The sequence below is a fragment of the Nannobrachium achirus genome (assembly GCF_963921795.1).
Source record: "Nannobrachium achirus genome assembly, chromosome: 7".
Taxonomy (NCBI): domain Eukaryota; kingdom Metazoa; phylum Chordata; class Actinopteri; order Myctophiformes; family Myctophidae; genus Nannobrachium; species Nannobrachium achirus.
The window spans coordinates 49,777,325-49,799,422 of NC_137816.1; the positions used below are offsets into that span (position 1 = coordinate 49,777,325).

At 42.2% G+C, this 22,098-nt stretch overlaps 1 protein-coding gene across 1 annotated transcript; it reads left to right on the forward strand.

Annotated features, from left to right (window-relative positions):
- Window positions 1-1,064: 1,064 nt before the first annotated feature.
- Window positions 1,065-21,414, forward strand: cyp27c1 (cytochrome P450, family 27, subfamily C, polypeptide 1). The gene is made up of 9 exons (XM_080729302.1): window positions 1,065-1,159; window positions 3,500-3,690; window positions 4,347-4,546; window positions 4,940-5,149; window positions 6,364-6,527; window positions 14,882-15,048; window positions 15,295-15,373; window positions 15,623-15,826; window positions 18,772-21,414. The coding sequence occupies exons 1-9, from the start codon at window positions 1,082-1,084 to the stop codon at window positions 18,904-18,906; spliced, it is 1,428 nt and encodes a 475-aa protein (XP_080585428.1). The 5' UTR covers window positions 1,065-1,081; the 3' UTR covers window positions 18,907-21,414.
- Window positions 21,415-22,098: the final 684 nt, after the last annotated feature.

Sequence of the window (22,098 nt, forward strand, 5' to 3'; positions counted from 1 at the left end):
CCATTTTATATGATTCTTGAAACATGATTTAATTATAGGCTATTAATCATCAGCTAATAACCATCATGTGTAATAATGTTTGGTTTCATAATAATTTTGCATTTCTCAGGTAAAGATACCTATTGTGGATCTAACGAGTTCTAAGAGTTGAGGCATTACACTTTGTGTTGCGAGGCGTTGTGAGCATGTAGATCGGCTATTTTCACAATTTCTGCCTCTAATATTAGACAATTTGGCCAATAATGTTTAATTTGTCATTTTAGAGGTATTAAAAAGTCCTTAATTGTTAGACCTAGGCCTACTTTAGAAATGTGCAGATACACTTAAACTTTATGTTGGTTTGTTTACTGTTGAGTGAGAAAACAATGTTGCACATTAAAGTTAATCATCTGGGTATCCCTCAAAATAATTTGGGGACCCCCCTGGTGGTCCCGACCCACAGGTTGAGAACCACTGCTCCAGAGGGCTTTGCATCCCGCTGCTTCCCGCACTTCCACGAACTCACGAAGTTCTCCCAATCAATTGAATTGTAATGTAACTGTTTTGACACGCTGCATGTGTTCACACTCCTCCTTCCCAAAGGAAGAATGAACCGTTTTTTGGAGCGAGGATACGCCCACACCCGAGCACAGAGTTGTTATCCCTCCTTCTTTTGAAGCGAACACCCAATCCTTTTCCACTCCTTTGGTTGCACAAGCAACTCTTTACACATATTCAACAATTCAATGCTATTTAAGGACAGATTGCTCACGTGCAGGGAACATGCATCCTTATTACGAGAAGCAGACTTGAACTACGTGTTATAAGAATTTGTGTGGATTTTATTTATATATATTTTTAAGCAAAACAAAGCAGTTATAAAATCTAAAAAATGGCCCTGCAGAATAATATGCGCTTATGCGGCAAGAGCTTTCAAAGCGAAATGCTTCACAAACAGTTGTCCCTTATCTTGCGGGCTCTGCACAAGTCCGCAGCCAGCGAGGCAATACCAATGTCAGCAGCCGAGGACGAAGCTTTGCCTGAGAGCTTGATCACACCGGTGGATGTTGGCAGGAAAACTCCAGTCAAGTCGCTGAAGGAGATGCCTGGACCGGGCGCCGTCGGCAACTTGGTTGAGTTCTTTTATCGTGATGGTTTTAGCAGAATCCACGAAATCCAGGTAATCCATCAGCCCGTCTTCTTTATTCTTTTTCTGCATGCAAATCTATCCATCCAGGGTGTATGGTGTATTCTCTTCCCCATGACAATGATTTTAGTTTGATGACCGGTGTTCAACTGCGTAAATGGCACGCATGGACTGTTTGCGTAAAAGCGCACGTTTGGGAACTTTTGACAACATGGACCAGTCAACTAGCCTACAACATGTTTGTTGATTCACATGGATTTAGCAATAACGTAATTCTAGACTCAGTCAGAACACTAGACAGAAATGCGTTTCTGCTCGAAAATGAAGGGAAAAGCTAGCCTACAATACAATACAAGGCTACCATCGGAAACATAAAAGTAGTAGGTCTATTAATAGTCCAGTCATTATATGAAAAAACCTAAAACAAATTGCAATAGTAGCAAACTCAACTGATTCTGTATCCTCATTATGTCCTTAGTGAGGGAAAAAAAGTCCCAAGGAATCCCATCGGGGCAAAGTTTTGAAAACGACCTACCTACCTTCACTTACTATAGGGGCCAGCAACCTTTTTGAAATGAAGTGCCATGTTTTTATTTTCTAGAGTGTCAGTGTGCCATGTCAACATACATTGTAATGACAAATATTTTGACCTATTTTGATTGGCAGGACATAACGATCATTAAACTCGGAGCAATAATCCACCTATCTCCCCGACTCCCTCAGCAGTCAGAGTTCAGAGTTTTAATGAATGTAGAATTTTGTGCAAGATGTAATTTGCTATAAATGAGCTAAATCCATTTAATTGACGTTTAAAAAAAGATTTGTTTTTAAAATAAAATAAAATCTCTCTCTCACACTTCAGTCAGTGTGCCAGTGATCACCCTCCCCTGTGCCAATGTTGGCACCCGTGCCTAAGGTTGCCTACCCCTGCACTACACTATAAAGGAAAAATGACTCCCAAAAAATCTGCTTTAAGTGGGATGTGAGGGGTCAAACTAGGGGGTTTTAATTATTCTGAATCCATTGCAAGCATTTGTTTTGCATGAAAAACATCCCTTGGGCTAAAAACGGACCCCAAAAGACTGTGAAAATTGATGACTCATCACTAAACCATCATTTTGAGGGGCCATTTCTTGCCCAAGGAATGTTTTTCATGCAAAACAAATGCTTGCAATGGATTCAGAATAATTAAAAACCCCTAGTTTGACCCCTCACATCCCACTTAAAGCAGATTTTTTTGGGAGTCATTTTTCCTTTATAGTGTAGTGTATACCTTGGGACTTGTTTTCCCTCACTAAGGACATAATGAGGATACAGAATCAGTTGAGTTTGCTACTATTGCAATTTGTTTTAGGTTTAGCCTAATTTTGGCCTAAAATTACTGGACTATAAAGCTACTCCTTTCATTCAGCACTTACACTGATCAAAAGAGGTATAGCTACCACTACCTAGAAAATGTTGTTCTAGCCATTACCAATTTGTATCTACCAAAATTCTTTCTGCAAAAAAATACAAAATTATTGATGGCACAGAATTAAAGTAGGAAACGTATTGTTTATTATAGTCAATGGAAGTGGGATGGAAAAGTCAAATCTCCATTATGCAATGCCATGATGAATAATTGGCCTTGTACAATGTTTATTATTATTATTAATAATAATAATAGTAGTAGTAGTAGTAGTATACTAGGCCTATACAATCAATATATATAGGAAACAAAGACCTTTTTCACTTTTGTCAACAATAATAGCTTTTAAGTTGTCAGCTAACTGTCCTAGAGCTCTGCTGTCACCATAAGAACTCAGGCCTTTTCCTTCCTGCTAGTGATACTGATAACTGTAAACACGTACAATTGTTTTGTTTGCGGAAAAGCAAGAAAACAGTGATGGCAAGCAGGGTTATCAAAGGCCAGGTTTGGCTTAGCTTACTATTAATGAACTATTCACAGATGTATAACTTATTTACATCTAACTTACGTAACTCTATATGAGTTAAGTACATCGTTAAGACACAAATATCCTTGTATATACAACTGTGATAGATTTATTATGTCATTGTGATGCCAAAATGTACTCCACTACCTAAAAGAGTTATTCCTTATTACAGTAAATTATAAAGTGCTTACATCTGTAGAACAAATTAATCTGCTAAATTGAGGCTGTATAAGTGGCTCATGAACAGTGTGTATTTTAAGCTAGATTTATTCCAATGAAGGTATGCCTATTCCCAACAACACTGCTCAAATGTACATTTACTGGTTCCTGATGAGCAATATATGGTTATAAACAAGAACAATCTGAAGTGAAGTGTGACTACACTTAATAATTTGTGTTTATAGGCAGTTTTAATAACGTTTGTGCTTATGCTTTGCAGATGGAGCACATGCAGAAGTATGGGAAAATCTTCAAATCCCGTTTCGGACCTCAGCTGGTGGTATCTATTGCAGATCGTGACCTGATGGCTCAGGTGCTGAGGGCAGAGGGTGTGGCCCCACAGAGGGCCAACATGGAGTCCTGGAAGGAGTACAGAGATATGAGAGGACGTTCCACTGGGCTCATCTCTGCGTGAGTCACCTATGACCTTTGATCTTTGGCCTAGTGTCCAAAATAAAATACTAGGAATGGAAGGTGGAATGATTGATTAGATTATCTCTCTCTGTCTGTCTGTCTGTCTGTCTCTATCTCTCTTTCTTTAGCCGCTTTCCAATCCGAGGGATTCACACTTTGAAGTGCGCATTTCAAGGGCTATGACGTCACTAGTCACAGATCTACAAGCTCACAATGCGTCGCAACGCAACGCATTGTGAGCTTGTAGATACGCTATTTGGCGCGGCCCAGTGACGTCATAGCCCTTCAAATGCGCACTTCAAAGTGCGAACCCCTCGGATTGGAAAGCGGCTATTGTCTCTCAACTCTCTCTCTGTGGGTCTCTCTTTTTCTCACTGAGAATTACATTATCAACACTAGGGTTCTAGGTCTCAAAGAAAAGCATTGTTGTAAGCCCAATGTTCTGTGTTTATTGGCAGTGAAGCCTGGTCAATGATGTGCTCTGCATGCAACCTTAGTATAAAGCTACAGTGTTTATAGCTCTTTTCACAGTTATTCTCATTGGTATACCGATGACCATTGAAACAACATATTAACCTCTTCCAGAATGTTCAATATTTTCAGAACTTTAAATGTTGAAGATAAAACCTGATTCCCTATATCCTGTTTTCCAGTGAGGCGGAAGACTGGCTAAAGATGCGAAGTGTGCTCAGACAGCTCATCATGCGCCCACGTGACGTCGCAGTGTACGCAGATGATGTGAACAAAGTAGTGGATGACCTGGTGAAGAGAGTGTGCATGCTACGCAGCCAGGAAGCTGATGGTGCAACTGTCACCAGCGTTAATGACCTCTTCTTCAAATATGCTATGGAGGGTAGGTATCAGCTTGAATAACGCACAGGAAAGGTTGAGTCACGTGATAGGAAAAGAGAAACTTGGAATCAAGAATCAAGAGGGATTTATTCGTCACTTACTCATGCAGTTACAAGCTGTGAAAAACTATACGTAAATAAAGGCCAAAAAGCCCCCAAAAAGATGTAGAGAAAGTAAATGTGAAGGAGCATTGCATTGCATTTGGTATTTAATAAAGAGTCTTATATTCTAATATTATCACTAAATATTGTCACTTGGTGCTCATAGTCAAATGTTAAGTGATTAGACTGTCATACATGATGCAAAGGTGTAGAAATTGCTGCCCACCCCGCCAAATGTACACATAGCTTACTATTCCTATTTCTAAGCCACTTATCAACCTCCCTCTTCACAGGTATATCGGTCATTTTGTACGAGACTCGGCTGGGTTGTTTGGAGAATGAAATTCCCCAGCACACACAGGACTACATCACGGCACTGCACCTCATGTTCAGCTCCTTCAAGACCACCATGTATGCTGGGGCCATCCCCAAATGGCTGCGCCCCATCATCCCTAAGCCATGGGAAGAATTCTGTAAATCTTGGGATGGCCTCTTCAAATTTAGTGAGTGTTTTGCAGTTATTCGTTATACAACGTAAATATGGGTACATTAAAGATGATGCCTTTGGAGTTTGTAGTGTATACTGAGCAATACATTATTCTGTCAAGTACTGTAATATTCTCAAATGAAGACTAGGTATGGTATGTGTGATGTGGTTAATAAAGTCATAACAAAGCTTTAGAACCAGATGAATATAAATACTATCAACAAAGGACAGCTCTTGACCAGATCATTTGAAAAGCTCCTTGCAAATGGTCCCTACATGCGTAAACAAACATAACAATGTTATCAGCCTCGCCGTTTTATGGCATGGCTCTGCCCGGAGGCCAGCCGTCTATAAGAGGGTCGTGCTGTGTGTCTGTGTGTGATTTTCTGGAGATAATCTCGCAAACTGCTAGATCGGTTCCAGCAGTTTGAGAGATTAGCTCGCAAAATGCCATTAAGCCCGACCCTCAGGTCCGACATTCAGCCCGACCCTCTAGACGGCTGGCAGGCTATGTGGCTGACTGGCTGTGTGTCTGTGTGTGATTGTCTGGAGCTAATCTCGCAAACTGTTAGATCGATCTATCAGTTTGCGAGACGGGCCCGGCTGGCCTCCTTTGCCAAATTTGTTGTGCACACTTCAGCAGTCTAGCTAACTTAGTACTTGGTAGTAGTAAATCCTTTTCACCTATGATTCAAACCTTTTGAAATGTTTAACTTACATTTTTAATAATCAGAAAGTGGGACTTGAATTGAGCTGAAACATTGCCCAAATTTGGAGTCAATGTCAGATACATCATAGACGGTTTAAGTCACAGGCTGGCCACATGAAGTCTGAGATCCATATGAGAGCCACGCCGTTCCCATTTGGATTCCGAGATACACGTGATTCAATTTATAGATTATGAACCATACACGCTTCACAGTAAAATCCCCAGTGTTTATTTATCCATTTGTAACTGAATGAACACTGTGTTAGTTCTTCAGTTGGCTGAATTCTCGTGGCTAAACAGTTGACCATTAACAGAATGGAATGTGGAACTGCATAGGATCCTATACGATACCGCCTGTTCTGGCCATGTGTGTGTGTGGGGGTACCTATGTTACATAACTTGTCCTCCCTCTGCCCTCCCTCCTTTTTTACACCCGTCCTTCAAGCCCCATTCCTCACTTCCTCTCCATTATTTCTCTCTCCATTCATCCTATACCCTTTTCATTCTCTGTCCACTCCCAGGCCAAGTCCACGTTGATAAGAAACTGGGGGAGATCAAGGCACAGCTGGAGCGGGGAGAGAGAGTGGAGGGGGGGCTGCTGACACATTTGCTAGTTACCAAGGAGATGAACCTAGAGGAGATCTATGCCAATATGACAGAGATGCTGTTGGCCGGAATCGACACGGTACGTGTGTGTGTGTGTGTGTGTGTGTGTGTGTGTGTGTGTGTGTGTATGTGTGTCCGTGCGTGCGTGCGTGTGTGCGCGTGCGTGAGTGTGTGCGCGTGCGTGCTTGTGTATTGTGTAAGCAGCGAGATGGGTCGGTGTACAGTATATGTGTGGCGGGATGTGCAGTGGAGGTGCAAAGAAGTGTAATATGTGTGTAATATGTAGGGGTGGGCTGTGAAGTGTGTGAGTGTGCACGTGCATGTGTCTGTCTATGCATGCATGCATTCGTGCACGTGAGCATGCACGTGTGTGGGTGAATCTGTGAGTGCGTCAGTGTCAGTGTTGAGTTTCAAGGCTTGGGTTTCTGGCGCCATATCTAAGCCTGTGTAGCGTTGCCAGCGTGGGGTCAAAGCAGTGAACCAGGGGGTTTACACCCATATTCCATTGACAAAGTTGTTCTCACTCAGATTTAGTTTCTTCTCATTTGTCTCCGTCTGTTAGATCGACACAGGGGGGCTTTTGTCCTTTTCTATACCAGAGTCCAGACATCTGTTTTAGTGTGTGTGTGTGTGTGTGTGTGTGTGTGTGTGTGTGTGTGTGTGTGTGTGTGTGTGTGTGTGTGTGTGTGTGTGTGTGTGTGTGTGTGTGTGTGTGTGTGTGCGCGTGTGTGTGCATGCGTGTGCGTGTCAGACTGGGTAAAATGATGTCGGTAATGTTGGGTAAAGTTGCTTAATGGTCAGAAACTGTTGCTCAACAAAGTTCACTCAAGTATGTACTAATCATTTGCAAAACAAACCCCCAAAAGGTGTAATTTGCTTGTAATTCATAAAAAGGACAACCCTGTTTGCCCCAGGTCTGGTACAGTATCGTATGGGTGTTTTGTGTGCACAGTATGGGCACAAGACGTCCCAGTTAGGCCGTTTTCAAGCTGCGTGTCCCGGTGTCCCGACAAATGTCTCTAAAACACTAATATGTCCCGGTTTTCAACATTCACTACAAAATTGTCCGGGTTTTCGCCAGAATTAAAATAATAGTAGCTGTTTTCAGTGTTTGCATAGACATTTATCATGTTCTTTTCATGAAAACATGCTCACCTAACCAATCAGAAAACAGAAACAAATTCATTGCGTGTCTGAATTCAACAATGAGACTGTTTGCCAATCACTCACTGCCTATATGCAACCCTGTGGTGTGTATGCACGAACACTAGAGAATGGGCACACGCGTGCACGGTAACAGGTCCTGGGGTCCTGGTTTTAGGGAACAGTTCACATACCGGACCGGTTTGAGCGGCTGAAAATATGGTCACCCTAAGCTAATACCAAGATTGTTTTCGTGCTGTCATGTTAATGTGAATTAACATATCAGTGTAGCCTCCCTACACTTGACAGCACCCAAAACAATCTTTTTTTCATCCCCACCACCCCAGCCCCTGGCAAAGACCCCCCCCGCCTTTGCTGGGTGGGGATGAAAGTCTGTGTCTGTGTGTGTGTGTGTGTGTGTGTGTGTGTGTGTGTGTTTTTGTTGTACTCACAACGGCCACATCCTGACAGGGGGTTGGCTTTAGCTGAGCATTACCTGACCTCGGGTGCATTAGCCTTTACTTGGTGCACACAGAAGCTGTCAGGATCTGTTAGCCATAGTCAGAGTTATGGCACAGGCTCCACAGAGGTGAGACAAGGGGAGGCTGAAGAGAGTGGGACAATGTCGGCGAAGCAGTCGCAATTAGGGCGGGGGCTTGTAGAGGAGTGTGAGAAGGGCGTGAGATGAGAAGAAAGATTCTGGGGGATGGGGGGAACGGGGGGGTTGGATGCTATCTACAGCTGTGTTTGGGTGAGTCCATCACATGAGGCCTCTGAAGCTTTGTCTGAGGTGTTGCCGGATCATGTGCAAGCTGGGATTGATTAGAGGGGGATTGGGTGGACTTAAGGAGAGGAAAGGGGGCTCACTGGGCAGGGAAACAAAAGTTGCGTTTCATAAGCTTATTCGAAAATACGAGGCGAATTATCAGAAATTCGCATTAAGACAAAGCGAATTTAGCCTGTTTCCATTTGCGGGTGTCATTCGAATTAGCGACGGTCGCATGAGCCAACTCAGCGCCGTTACCGAGTTATGTGCCCCCCTCATTTATTCATTTTTTATTGGCTGACCCGTTTCCATTCACTAATGCGCATTTAGTTTTTTCGATAAAGCCTCAAAATCCACCTACTCCAAGCGCATAAATGTTTTTGCGAATAATGAAACTTTATTCAAATTTTGAAGTGTTTGCTTTGGATTAAAAGCGTCTTCTAAATGCCTAAACTGTAAACTGTAAACTGATGACAAAGCCATTAACCACTTCAAGGACCTTGGCAAGCTCACCATTAGGTGAGCTTCCATCAGCATTGCAGTCATTGGAGCATTTTACATACCATGTTTACTGTTCAAAAGGTCCAACAAACCTGTGCTTACTTAGATGGGAACTATTTCTGTCAAAAAACTTGGAGGGTGAGATGCTACCTCCAACTCGTGCTGCACTTGCCTATTATATCCCCTGTACTACGTCACAATGTGGGATAAATCATACCTGACAAATTGCCCTGAGCTTCCACCAATCGAAGAAAATAGATGGAATTCGAGAGTGGAGGGTATGTTCCAGTCAGTTGTCTTGCCCTCAAATAACCTGCCTTTCACTCTATGCTATGGTGGAGACTGTGTCAACACTATTAGGTTAGACATTGAAGATGACGATGATGAAGACGAATAGATCCTGCATGTCTGAAATTACTGTATTGTGGTGAATCTCTTTGGGCATAATTGACCATGGGCTCTTTAAGAGGATAGGTGAGGTTCTGGGGTGACAATAACAAAGAGGTGTGTGTGTGTGTGTTGTGTTGTCAGTGTGAGTGCAGTGCAATAAATGGACACGTTAGTCTTCACACCCAAAGTGAGAAGTTGCAATACTTTCATTATTTCAATCTCTGCAGTTACAGCTGTCAACCATAACTGTCTAACAGAGATGCCCACGAGTCTCGTGATCACGAGTCGAGTCGAGTCAAGAGTCTTTAAGTGGCGAGTCCGAGTCGAGTTACGAGTCTTTGGGCAGTTTGGGGGACGAGTCGAGTCGAGTCTCAAGTCTTTAAGTGGCGAGTCCGAGTCGAGTTACGAGTCTTTATATACATATATATCTTTTTTAATTATTTTTTATAATGATCTAGCCTCCAGCTAAAAAAGTTACATGGCGCATCATGATCACCCGGTACTCACAGATACAGCTAAAGCGGCAGCCATGGCAGGCTAAATTAGGAAAGACACATGAATGTATGTACTTACAGTCACGCTACGGAGGCAGTTAAAAGTTCCACGATTAATAATAATGGATCCATTTCCCCCAGGAAACATCTCTGAAGTAGACCTCCTGCCTCCATCCTCGGTGAAAGTTCCTTGGAAGCAACGCAGTTATGTCCAATAGTAGCAGGGTCCCCGTCCCGAATCCCGATCATCATCCGACGACTTTCTTTGTTAATAAAATAATCCCAAAGCCAGCCACACTTGCTTCAGTTGCTTGACACTTTTTTGAATGCAGTACGAAAGGACCTCAATGACAATGTAAACAAGCCATTGTGCTTTCTTGTGTTTAAATCCTTTTAGTAGACCTTTGTAGCTTTCTGTACTAACCTTTTCCTAAGAGAGTTTGAGCTATACAGTATTCAAATGTTGTTTTAAATATGAATTGCGAAGCAATCACAATATCTCTATTTGAAGCAGCCGCCAGCTGGACAGTATGCAACATAACACTTTATGGCAGTTACGTAAAACGTATCGATACGGGTTACCATAGCGACGTGTACTCTTAGTGGGAATACATTTTACATCACTGACGTTAGTTACCGGCGTATATTAATTAAATTATGTACTGGCAACTGCATGATTGTTTCATTCATAATCACTCTTTTACTGTATTAATATAAGCAGACAATATGTCAGGATTGATTACATTACTTAGTCATTGATACAGCATAATATTCAATAGCAATTTAGTGACAACAACCTATATGAACTACAGTAATAGCCTATAGGTTTATTGTTCAGCCTATAAGCCTAACAAAATCAACTAGATGGCTTATATTGTTTAGCCTATAAGGCTCCCAAAAAATCAGAGTTGCAAGCTATTAATCCACCGTGTCATGGCGCGTCTAGATATAGATCTTCTCTTTTGAAAAGACGCACTATATACGCGCGAGCGCAACAGATACAAAAACAATTTAATAATCCTCTAGCAGTGTAACAGTAGGGCTTACAGGGCATGGGGCGTAACCTCACGTTAATGCTTTAAACAATAAGTACGAGGGGTTAATGAGCTCAGCTATTAGACTATAGCTGCCTGCAGCTGGTGGAACAAGACGAGAGGAGGATGCGCTCGGAGAGAAACCCGACATTAGATAAGCAGGTTCTCACAGATAATCCTATCATTTTATCAAATTATTAAACAAATGCCAAGTTAGCTGAAGTACAATAGCTTATGATGAGCTAAACATGTGTGTTTTATTTCGCCGTTTTAATATTTAAATCTTACGATGAAAGGTCCATGCAGACGGCTGTGTCTGCCACGCTTTGCGAGACAGACTGCGTTTTTCCCAACGGGCCGCTCTGCGCGGTCCAAGTGAACACAGCGAAGCGCTCCTGGGCCCCCACCGTTGCGCTTAAGTACGTTGGGAAAAACAACCCGGTCGCCCCTGTGTCCTTGCGCAGCGCTCAGCCGTACAGCGGCGCTCAGCCGCGCACCAGAGAAGAAAGAAAGAAGAAAGGAGAAGGAAAGGACAATATTTGTCGGGCTTGTCATGCATTATAGTGCTTAAAATATTTTAAGACTCGTGAACTTCACGAGTCTTATGATCACGAGTCGAGTGGAGTCTCGAGTCTTTGAGGGGCGAGTCCGAGTCGAGTGACGAGTCGCCAAAAGTGTCACTCGATTCGACTCGAGTGACGAGTCTTTAACTCGAGTCCCCATCTCTGCTGTCTAACACCAAAATGTTATAAATAATACTGAGAATACTAATAACCATCAAAGTACAATACATAAACCCCTCATAAAAACATTCAAAGTTTCAAAAATGTTAAAAACAAAGAATAAAAAAAAGATCCCATCAAGATATGGCGGGCCCCCTGTAGTAACTCCCTGGACCCCCCGTGGAAGACCCCTGGTATTTTCTACTATACATTTTTATTTTCAGAGCCCAGCTACAACAACTTATATGCTTCAATTATGATCTAATTTGACATTGTTCTGGAGCAGGAGCAGAGCGATTACTGAGATAGGCTCAGGGGTCTGTCTGGGGGGTCCCAGGTGAGGAAAGACCCCAAACAAAAGTCAGAAAGGTTATTCTGGCTGCTTTAAAAGTGTAATAAATGAACGATGTTAAATCATTTATTAAAAGTGTAATAAATGAATGAATGATGTTTTAAAACCTACAAAACAACTCTTAACACCAGTAAGACTCCCTAATCAGGAGATAAGCGACCGTCAGGTCGCAGCGTGATTTTAGGGCAAAATGTGTAGGAGCAGTGTCCAAAAATGTGGTTCAAAAAATCTGCCTGATGGTGGCGCTATATGGGACATCCATATTGATGAGATGAGTGTAGACATACTGTGTACCGATTTGCGTGATTTTAGGGCAAAATCTGTAGGAGCAGTGTCCAAAAATGTGTTTGAAAAAATCGGCCCGATGGTGGCGCTATATGTGACAGATCCATGTTGATGACATGAGTGTAGACATAGTGTGTACCGATTTGTGTGATTTTAGGGCAAAATCTGTAGGAGCAGTGTCCAAAAATGTGTTTTGCAAGAATCGGCCTCATGGTGGCGCTAGAAGAGGGCCATGTGAGAAATGAGGGGTGGGGTCTCCGCGTTGCCTTGGCGGACGAATAGGTACCGGCCCCGGCTCTCCCGGACGCTCCTAGCCCGAGTTACGGCAATTTATGTGAGCTGCAGTGGAGGGGGTCCTCCACTGGGGGCGCCACCACTTTGGCATCCGTTCTGAAGCACCAGGAGTCGGTGGTCCCCGGGAATTCCCCGTGAGCAGCCCCGTTGGGGTGGTCATTTGGTCATTTTTGCACATTTGGTCATTTTTTACATCTGGGGGTCCCCCAGGGACCTGGGGGTCCCTGGAGCTCCGGGGGTCCTTGGAGGTTGTAGTTTGGCAGGCAAGGAGCGTGTGTGCAAAATTTGCCATGGATCGGGGCAACGGTTGCGGAGATATGAGCAGGGCAATAGTGTGACGTGTGAGGTGTGACAGACAGACTGACGGACGGACGGACGGACGGACGGACTGACTGACTGACTCACAGTTTGTGGAGGTTTTGATAGTAAGTGCGACCTGACGGTCGCAATTATGAAAATCAGACATTAACTGGCTGGCGTACTGTTCTGGGAGGTCCCAAAATAGATAACCCCCAGAAAGGGGGGGGGGGGGGGTCTGAAATATTTTACACCCATCATTTACTCATTCTATTCCTTGACCCAGAAAACATAGGATTGGCATGTTTAATTACGTTTCCGGTTGTCTAGAAGCCAATATAGCACAAATGATGTATTATAATGTCTGCCATTTTGAACGGCCAAAATGGCGACTTTGCAGGTGTCACCCGACACTGATGTCCTCCTGCTGTTACTTCTCTGAAATTTGCAACAGTCAAAGGTACATAAAAAAAGGAAATAGATATATTCGAGCGAGTTCAAGTTATTGGATGTCACAAATGTCAAGGGTTCCTTGGCCTACACAATTTTTCTGGTGCTGACTGGGGAAGAACATTTGTTGGAATCTCCAAAAAGACGGGCTAGTCCCAGTTGGGCGGTGTCCCAGTTTATGCCCAGGCCTTACGGCCTGGGCATAAATATAACGATTGCATTCACCACGGCTTCGTAACTCGCACGGCCAAGGTCTGCTGACCTTCGCGCCGCTTGCAATGTCGTGGACGATAACTGTGACATAACCATTGTATTGCTCATCAAATTTTCGGCGAGAAATCAATGGGGTCTCATAGCTGCTGTACGCTTGCCGCCTAACGCTACACCGCCGGCCAACTGGGACACCGCCCAACTGGGATTTTCCCAAAAAGACATCGGTCAACGCCTACTTGAAGCCTGATAATGATGACACTTAGAACAACGGACTCACTCGCTAGCTTTCGCCGTGGACTGAAGACTCACCTTTTCAGACTCCACCTTGACCCATAGCACTACTGAAACACTCAATGACCAAACATGAAGCTAATCAACATTTTTTTTGTTTTTGTTTTTCTCTTTACTGATTTTATTGTTTTAGATTGATATTCATATGCATGTGTTATATTGTTGTTGATGTTCTGACATGTTATCTTGTTATTATAGTAATGTATTATCTGCTTATTGTAAATTGCTTTGGATTAAAAGCGTCATGCCTAAACTGTAAACTGTAAACTGATGACAAAGCCATTAACCACTTCAAGGACCTTGGAAGGTTTCCATTCCTCCTAAGCTTATTAATGGTGAGCTTCCATCAGCATTGCAGTCATTGGAGCATTTTACATACCATGTTTACTGTTCAAAAGGTCCAACAAACCTGTGCTTACTTAGATGGGAACTATTTCTGTCAAATAACTTGAGTCGCCAAAATGGCGACTTTGCAGGTGTCTGAGCAAATGGCAACAATGATTTTTGGATTCCCCATGCTCTGAAGATTCCAAAAATGTATAGTTTTACTAATCCCCCCAAAAAATCCAACAAAAATACATAGTAAACCTGTGTGTCATTTTAGATATATTAAAAAGTCCTTAAATTGTCACTTTAGAAATGTGCAGATACCCTCTATACACTTAAACGTTATGTTGAGTTAGGGATGGTTTGAATAAACGCAAAAAGGAAATGAGAAAATATCAGGAAGGAGCATTTTGAGATCAGTGGGAAGCAATAATCTCTAGATGGGAATAGATAAGATGTGAGTTGTTGAGAGACAGCAAAATGTTGGGAAATATATCGCCGTTGTCCGGTGGAAACCTCGTATCTCCAAGTATCTTCAAGTTCGCAAAGTAAAGCCCTGCTTCATCGTACAAGGCCGTCGCACAAAAGTAGTGAAAACAGCAGATCTACAAGCACACAACGCCTCGTGGAGCGAGGCGTTGTATGCTTGTAGATCGGCTGTTTTCACTAGTTTACATTTTTTAAATGATAAATGCATAACGAACGGTTTTGGACATACAAGGTTGTCACCCGACAACGGCGATATGTTGGATATTTGTGGAGAGGCCGCCTTCCACACCTCAACCCAAACGACTGCACATTTCCCTAACAAACTGCTTTGCCTCTTTCTTGCCCACCCTATCTCTCTCTCTCTCTCTCTCTCTCTCTCTCTCAGACGTCTTTCACTCTGTCGTGGGCCAGCTACCTATTGGCGCGTCACCCTCAGGTACAGCAGCAGATCTATGAGGAAGTGGTGAGTACCCTCGGACATGGAACGCACCCTGGGGCTGATGATGTGGCTCGTCTGCCTCTCATCCGGGGCCTGGTCAAAGAAACACTCAGGTATATAGTCTGACTCTGGACCGATTCTCAACTCCCGACTTGCTGTCTATTTAGTTTTCCATCTTTTGTTTGATTAAAACATTAGAATCATTTAGATTGATTGGTAAACAGAGCCTGTCTTTTCTGCATGTCTTTCTCGCTCACAGTTACCTTCTGTTCCTCTTGCACATAGTAAGTCACTCACAGCATGATGTATGTGCTGTTGAATAACACTCTTTGTCCGGAACCCTTCGCCCTTCCTGGCAGGCTTTTTCCAGTACTCCCCGGCAACGGACGGATTACCCAGGATGATTTGGTAGTGGGCGATTACTTCATCCCCAAAGGGGTAAGGCTGATACAGTGCCACTGGGCAACATAATAGCCATGAGTCAGGCATGTGTGCGTGCATGGAAGGAAAAAAACACTGTCTGCTACTCTGCCAAAACCATTACAATGGTATCAAAATTAAATGTAACATGATTCTACATTACTCATGCACATGTTTCTCTCTCTCTCTCTCTCTCTCTCTCACCCCCCCCCCCCCCCCCCCCCCCCCCCCCCACACACACACACACACACACACATACACTGTTAGACTCAGTTGGCTCTTTGTCACTACTCCACATCTCGGCATGAGGACAATTTCCCGGATGCTGAAAAATTCAAGCCAGATCGCTGGATACGTAAAGACACCAAGGACCATGTTGATAACTTTGGATCAATCCCCTTTGGCTATGGCATCAGGAGCTGTGTTGGCAGAAGGATAGCAGAGCTGGAGATGCACCTGGCACTCACACGGGTAAAGGAAGGACACACACACACACACACACACACACACACACACACACACACACACATGCACACATGCACACAGGCACGTGCACAGATAGACATCAAAGGGGGCTTGAGCCCCTGCCCTTTTATCTGTCTGTAAAAAGTGCCCTCTCCAGACCATGAATGCAGTTTTTATATGCTGAAAGAAATGCAAATGCCTCCTTTCCATGCCATACCTGAAGGCAGCATTCAAGAGAATTGCCTTTTCCAAAGTCTCTTGAACTTGAATGCAGCATCTTATGTTGAAAGAATTGAAAGAAATCCATGCCATTACGCCACATCTCCAGTATTGACTTGATTCTGCTTAGTTGTGGACTCGCTGGCGAGCACATGTTATTGTCATTATTTATCTATCTATCAGTCTATACTAGTCAGTCAGTCAGTGCAAGTTCTCCTCAAAACTTTGGCACCTTTCTACTCCAACATACTTTCACCGAAAATCGATATTCATACATCAATGTGTTACTGTGGCGACGTGTGCTATTACTTTTGACAGCAATCGGCCATATGGTGGCGCTGTAGGAAGCCTTCGAAAGTGCAAACTTTTGAACAGGTATAGCTCTGTTTGACGAAACCTGGACACACTCTGACTTTTGACCTCTGACCTTTAGATCTCCCACTATTTTGAATTATATGAAAAACAGTAAAAATCTATCTCCTCCTGGGACTTTTGCGTTACGGGCACGAAACTTTTTTCACATGAAATTTGAACTTATATCTACACAGGCTACACACTAAAAACGGCTGGGTTGAAAATAACCCGATCTGGGTTGTATTATAACCCACCCCTGGGTAACTATTGGACCTACCCAACAGTAGTAAATCTTACACAGCAAAATGGGTAGGTCCTTTCTACCCAGCACCGTAGTAAGATATTCTACCACATCTGGGTAGAATTTTTTACTCACTCTGGGTCAACCACTATTATTTAGTATATATTTTATCCACATGTGGGAAGTATATTTTACTCATCGTAAATGACCATGCAAATTATATTTAACATTAACATAAGATAAGATTTGTTTCAGGTTTTTTTTTCTCGGATAATTTGTTCCAAGTATAGCAATATCAACGTAAAGGTACATAATTGTAAATTATGCAACAATGTTGAAAAGCTATAATCAGAGAAGTTTAAAGTAGATCAACAAACTTATTTTGAGTTCTTCTCTTTCAGAACAGCAGGGGGAGGGAGCTCAAGCATAAGCTAGCAGCCTAGCAGTTACGGTTAGGGTTTTGGCTCAAAAACTGACAAATGAGATTCTGACATATGACAGTCAGCTTGCCAAGGCAGACACATGGATATGATACATTTAGCATTTTTAGCTACCAAAAGCTTAGAAAATATCCCTGAAAACCTAGAGAAATGCTTTTCCCAGCATGCTTTGCATACCAGGTGACCAGCTTAAGTTTAAAACTACCCATACTGAGTAAAACAATTTTACTCAGCAGCTGGGTAATGTATGAGCTGTACAAAACAACCCATTATACATACAAACACCATTATAATAACCCATAATGGGTAAACCATTTTTTACTCAGATTTTGGGTAGATGAATCTACCCAGCAGTTTTTAGTGTGTATGTGAGAAGTTTGTACGTTAAACAAATCATTCTTCTGCCTCTAAATCATACATGCAAAGTGACACGCTCTTGGCATTTGGCAAAGATGTAGAGGGTTAGTCCAAATATCACTGAAACCAATCTTATTCCAATTGGCCAAAGGGGGGTGCTATACGAAGCGTTGAAAATTCAAACTTTAAACGGGCATAAGTCATGCCTCATTTTGTTTAAAGACATGCAAGTTGCTTACACGCTCGTGCCTTGACTCAAGCGGAAGCCATCTGTGTCTTTGTTAAGTAAGCTCCGCCTTAGAAGTTTGTAAAATGCTTAAATATCTAAAGATCTGTCAGATCGGATTTTCTTTTTAAATTGAAACATTCTTTTTTAATAATTCAATGAATATTGCAGTTTTATGCAAATTATTCTTCTGCCTCTAAAACATACATACAAAGTCAAATTTTCATGATGAACTACTGTAGAGGGTTAGTCCAAATATCACTGAAACCAATCTCACACCAAATGACCAAAGGGGCGCGCTATATCATTTTGAGCAGTTTGTAAAACGCTTAAACCCGTTTTTATCCTGGGATTTTTGAGCAATTTGAATGAAACATTCTACACGCAATCTAAGGACCTTTATCAAGCAGCGATAAAGTGGCCAAAAACGCCTCAAATCATGAACACAGCTTGTGATGTGCGTGAAATTTTGCACGCACATTCCCAATAGGTCAAGGAACAGATGCCACCCCTCTCACATTGGCCTGTTATAGAGCCACCAGTGGGTCAACTTTTGCATAACACATTTTTGGAACAAAATGCCTCAAATCACGCATGCAGCGTCCGATTGCGTCAGTAACGTCAAATAGAGCACTGCCTGTGATCTTGACATTTTGTACTTTTATAGCCATTGTTTTTTGGCTTGAAGCGAGCCCACAATTGTTTCGAAGGAACAATATTTTCTAGTTCAGTGTGGTATCAAGCACTGAAAATATTATTTTCGCTATTTTCGCTATTTCCACCAAAAGCCATTTTAGAAATTCCAGCCCCTGCCTCTCTAACATTCTCTGCACATCCCTGCACACACACACACACACACACACACACACACACACACACACACACACACACACACACACACACACACACACACACACACACACACACACACACACACACACACACACACACAAATCATGCACACTCGCTTGTACACAACTCAGCCAACCCAAGTTGACATTGTGCCCAGAAACATCACAAACGCATTCATAGATCATTTCTGAGTATGCTTATGACAGTGAGTCATGCACGTAATTTGCCAGCTGTGTGATTATGTGTGTTCTTTTTCTCTTAGCTCATACAGAGGTTCCAGATTGCTGTGTCCCCCGACTCCCCTATCACTGCTGCTGCTGACGTCAAGGCCAAAACCCACGGCCTGCTCTGCCCTGCTGGCCCCATCAATCTGCAGTTCATTGACAGGCAACACTAGATAATGTATCTTCCCATCTTCGGCGTTAATTTATCCATTTGTAACAAATGTACAAATGTGTACAAATGTAACAAAATGAACCATTACGGGGTCCACTTGGTTACATCTGTGCGCTGAGGATTTGACAGTGCATATTGACACTAGTACCCAGCTTTGGTTACGTTTGTACACTCTCCGAGTTAAATTAACTTTTACTGATTTTACTGTGTATGTTTCACTCCTGTTACAGAAAGTTTACAAAAGCACGCATTTCCAAATGATAAACAGGTGCTGGACAGAAGAATGTGAAAAACTGAAAAATAAAGTCTGCACACTGGACAGTGTTCCTATGAACATTTATTGATAAACCACCAAGCGTCAAGTTCTTCTTCTTCTTCTTCTTCTTCTTCTTCAGAAGAGGTCTATTTTTCAGTTTTTCACTACTGTTTGCAGCCCACCATTACTGGAAGAAGACCCCCCCACCACCTATTAGGTCTCAAATGATTCTCGCCAGTCTTCAACTGAGGTTTTACTTTAAGCATGAAATGCAGTATGGTTTTTGTCAAATAGAAGTGGTCGTAGAAGTATTGTTCCCAGCCAATAACATACACTGTAAAATCCTGAGGATGCATTTTACTTGAAGAGTGTAAAAACTGTCCTGTAAGGAACCGTAAGGGTCCGTTTTAGCCTCACTAAAGGCAGAGCACCTCCATGCTCCCTGGAAGGTGAAGCCTACTGATCTTGACCCACTAGCGCCACCCGTAGGCCAAGACTTTGACTTACACACAAGATATCTCAAAATGAAATGAGCCAATGACCTTTTCTCTAGCACTAGCATGTCGAGTTTGTACACAATATAAGTCCTCATTTAATAGGCAGATTTTCCGGATGAACCCTACTGGTTTTGGAGATTCTAGCACCAACCGTAGTGCAAAATGTTCGCTTATTTTAGCATTTTATTTCACATTAATGATTTTACTTTTAATGCTTCAGTGGAATAATAATTTGAAATCTTCCTTTTCGTTTACATTTTATCCCCATTTGTAAGATTGCAGGGATGTGAGGAGGGCAGTGTCAGTTCAAACCTCTTTGGTACGGTTGGGCCCCTGGGGCCACTAGTCAGGCTTTTAAAGTCAGTCTTTGTTACACTCAGTTAAATTCACAGTCAGGATTTCACTGTGTAATTACATACAGTATTTGTTTATGTGTAGTAACTGTGCACCACAGCATTTTGTTTTTGGGCTGTTACTCTTTCCATTCATGAAATTGTGAGGCGCTATAAAATATTTTACACTGTACAATTGTGCATGTACAGTATGTGCACATGCAGACACACACAGAAGTATTTTGTTACAGACTCATTTTGTGTGCTTTCCTCCCTGGTGTATTGTGAAAGTGATCTCTTGGAATGTCAAACAGTCACTGAATGTACTGAGGACTTTAAAGTATGTTTTATTAAGTATGTTTAAAGGCATCTTTCTTTGGTGGTCTTTTATGAGGGTAAACCTTAAAGGTATATCCATAATAACCTTAACGGATCACTTTCACCCATTTTCAACCTTAACTTTATACACTGTAATTGGGCCAGCACTGCACATTATAAAATGGCACCATTTCTGTCTATAGTCACTCTGTGTCTCATAAGTGGGCTGTGGTCATTACCGATGACATCATCGGTAGGCAGGTTTTGTCATTTCAAATAAGATTTCAAACCTTTTTCTTTATAGAATAACAATGTAACAGCTAAAAAAGCCACATCACATCCCCTGGTACCAGAATGAATTAGGACCAAAATGTAGATTGGTTGAACATGGGTGAAATACTCCTTTAAGTCTACCTTTGACTGTCAGAGAAAGGTTTGCATTATGTTACACCATAGGAGTGCAAAGGAATGTTAGATGTAAGTAGGTTTCCCCAACTATAGGGAGAAAGTACATGACCTCTTGATTAATATGATGTCCGTCTTGCTATTGTACATAAATAATAACTTGAGTCAATATAGTCAAAACACACACATTGCAACGAATCCTATATTAAAATTGTTTTAATGGAGGACCGGCACTATGACTATGACCATAACCATATAAGGAGTTCCCGATGCAGCTACACCCAAATATGGAGTGTGTTGTCTAACCTCAATGTGTAGTCATGGCATCAGGTGCAAACAAATCAGTCAGCTCCATATATGGGCACATAAGGGGTCATGTCCATAATATGGGCATAGAAGGGACAAGAACTGACTGATACAGAGATCTCCATATAAGGGCATATCGGTCGGATTGGCGGTGCGACATAAAAGTGCGAACTCTAGATGTAAGGGCCACGTAGCGGCCCGAACCTCTAATAAGTAAAATCTCCAAGAAAGCAAGAAAGAAACTTGTGTTTGTAAAATGTCAAACTGATGTTTTACTGAACTCAACCTTTTACAATGATGTATGGTTGCAGTGAAAAGAAATGTTGCTTACACCAAAATAGATGGGCCTATTATAAGCTATATATAACTTAAAATGTATTGAACTAAACCACTATACACACATGTCATGTATACTGTATGTTGGTTGTATATGTTACTTGATTTGTTGTTTAAATTGTCTAATGTGTTTGTATATTCAAGGACAATGGAAACATTTATTAGACACTACAATATGATCTATTATTGTGTCCTCATGATGTATCCTTTTTGTAACATATATATTTCTACTGTAGTTCCAGTGAAACTGGGAACCAATAAAAAAAGATCCAATGATTCTTTTAAACATTGTTTGTTAACTTGTTTTTCTTTCCCCCCCATACACAGGGTCAGTATTTGTAGTTTATAATATCAAACATATAATTTTCCAAATGTCTGTCTGTCTGTCTGTCTGTCTGTCTGTCTGTCTGAGTGAGTGTCTGTCTGTCTGAGTGAGTGTCTGTCTGTCTGTCACAGCGTTTCTCCTCAATGGCTGGAGCAATTGATCTGAAATCGCATCACCATTAGCATATGAACATACCTGACATAACTGTGAAGCCGGTTTGTCACTTTCACAAATCGTATGCTGTATATTAGCGTTTTTATGGTGTATCTATTCTGCATCTAGCATGAGGCTTATCTATTCTGCATCTAGCATGAGGCAACATGTTTAACCAGCTCTGTGTGTGTGTGTGTGTGTGTGTGTGTCTGTCTGTGTGTGTGTGTGTGTGTGTGTGTGTGTGTGTGTGTGTGGGGGGGGGGGG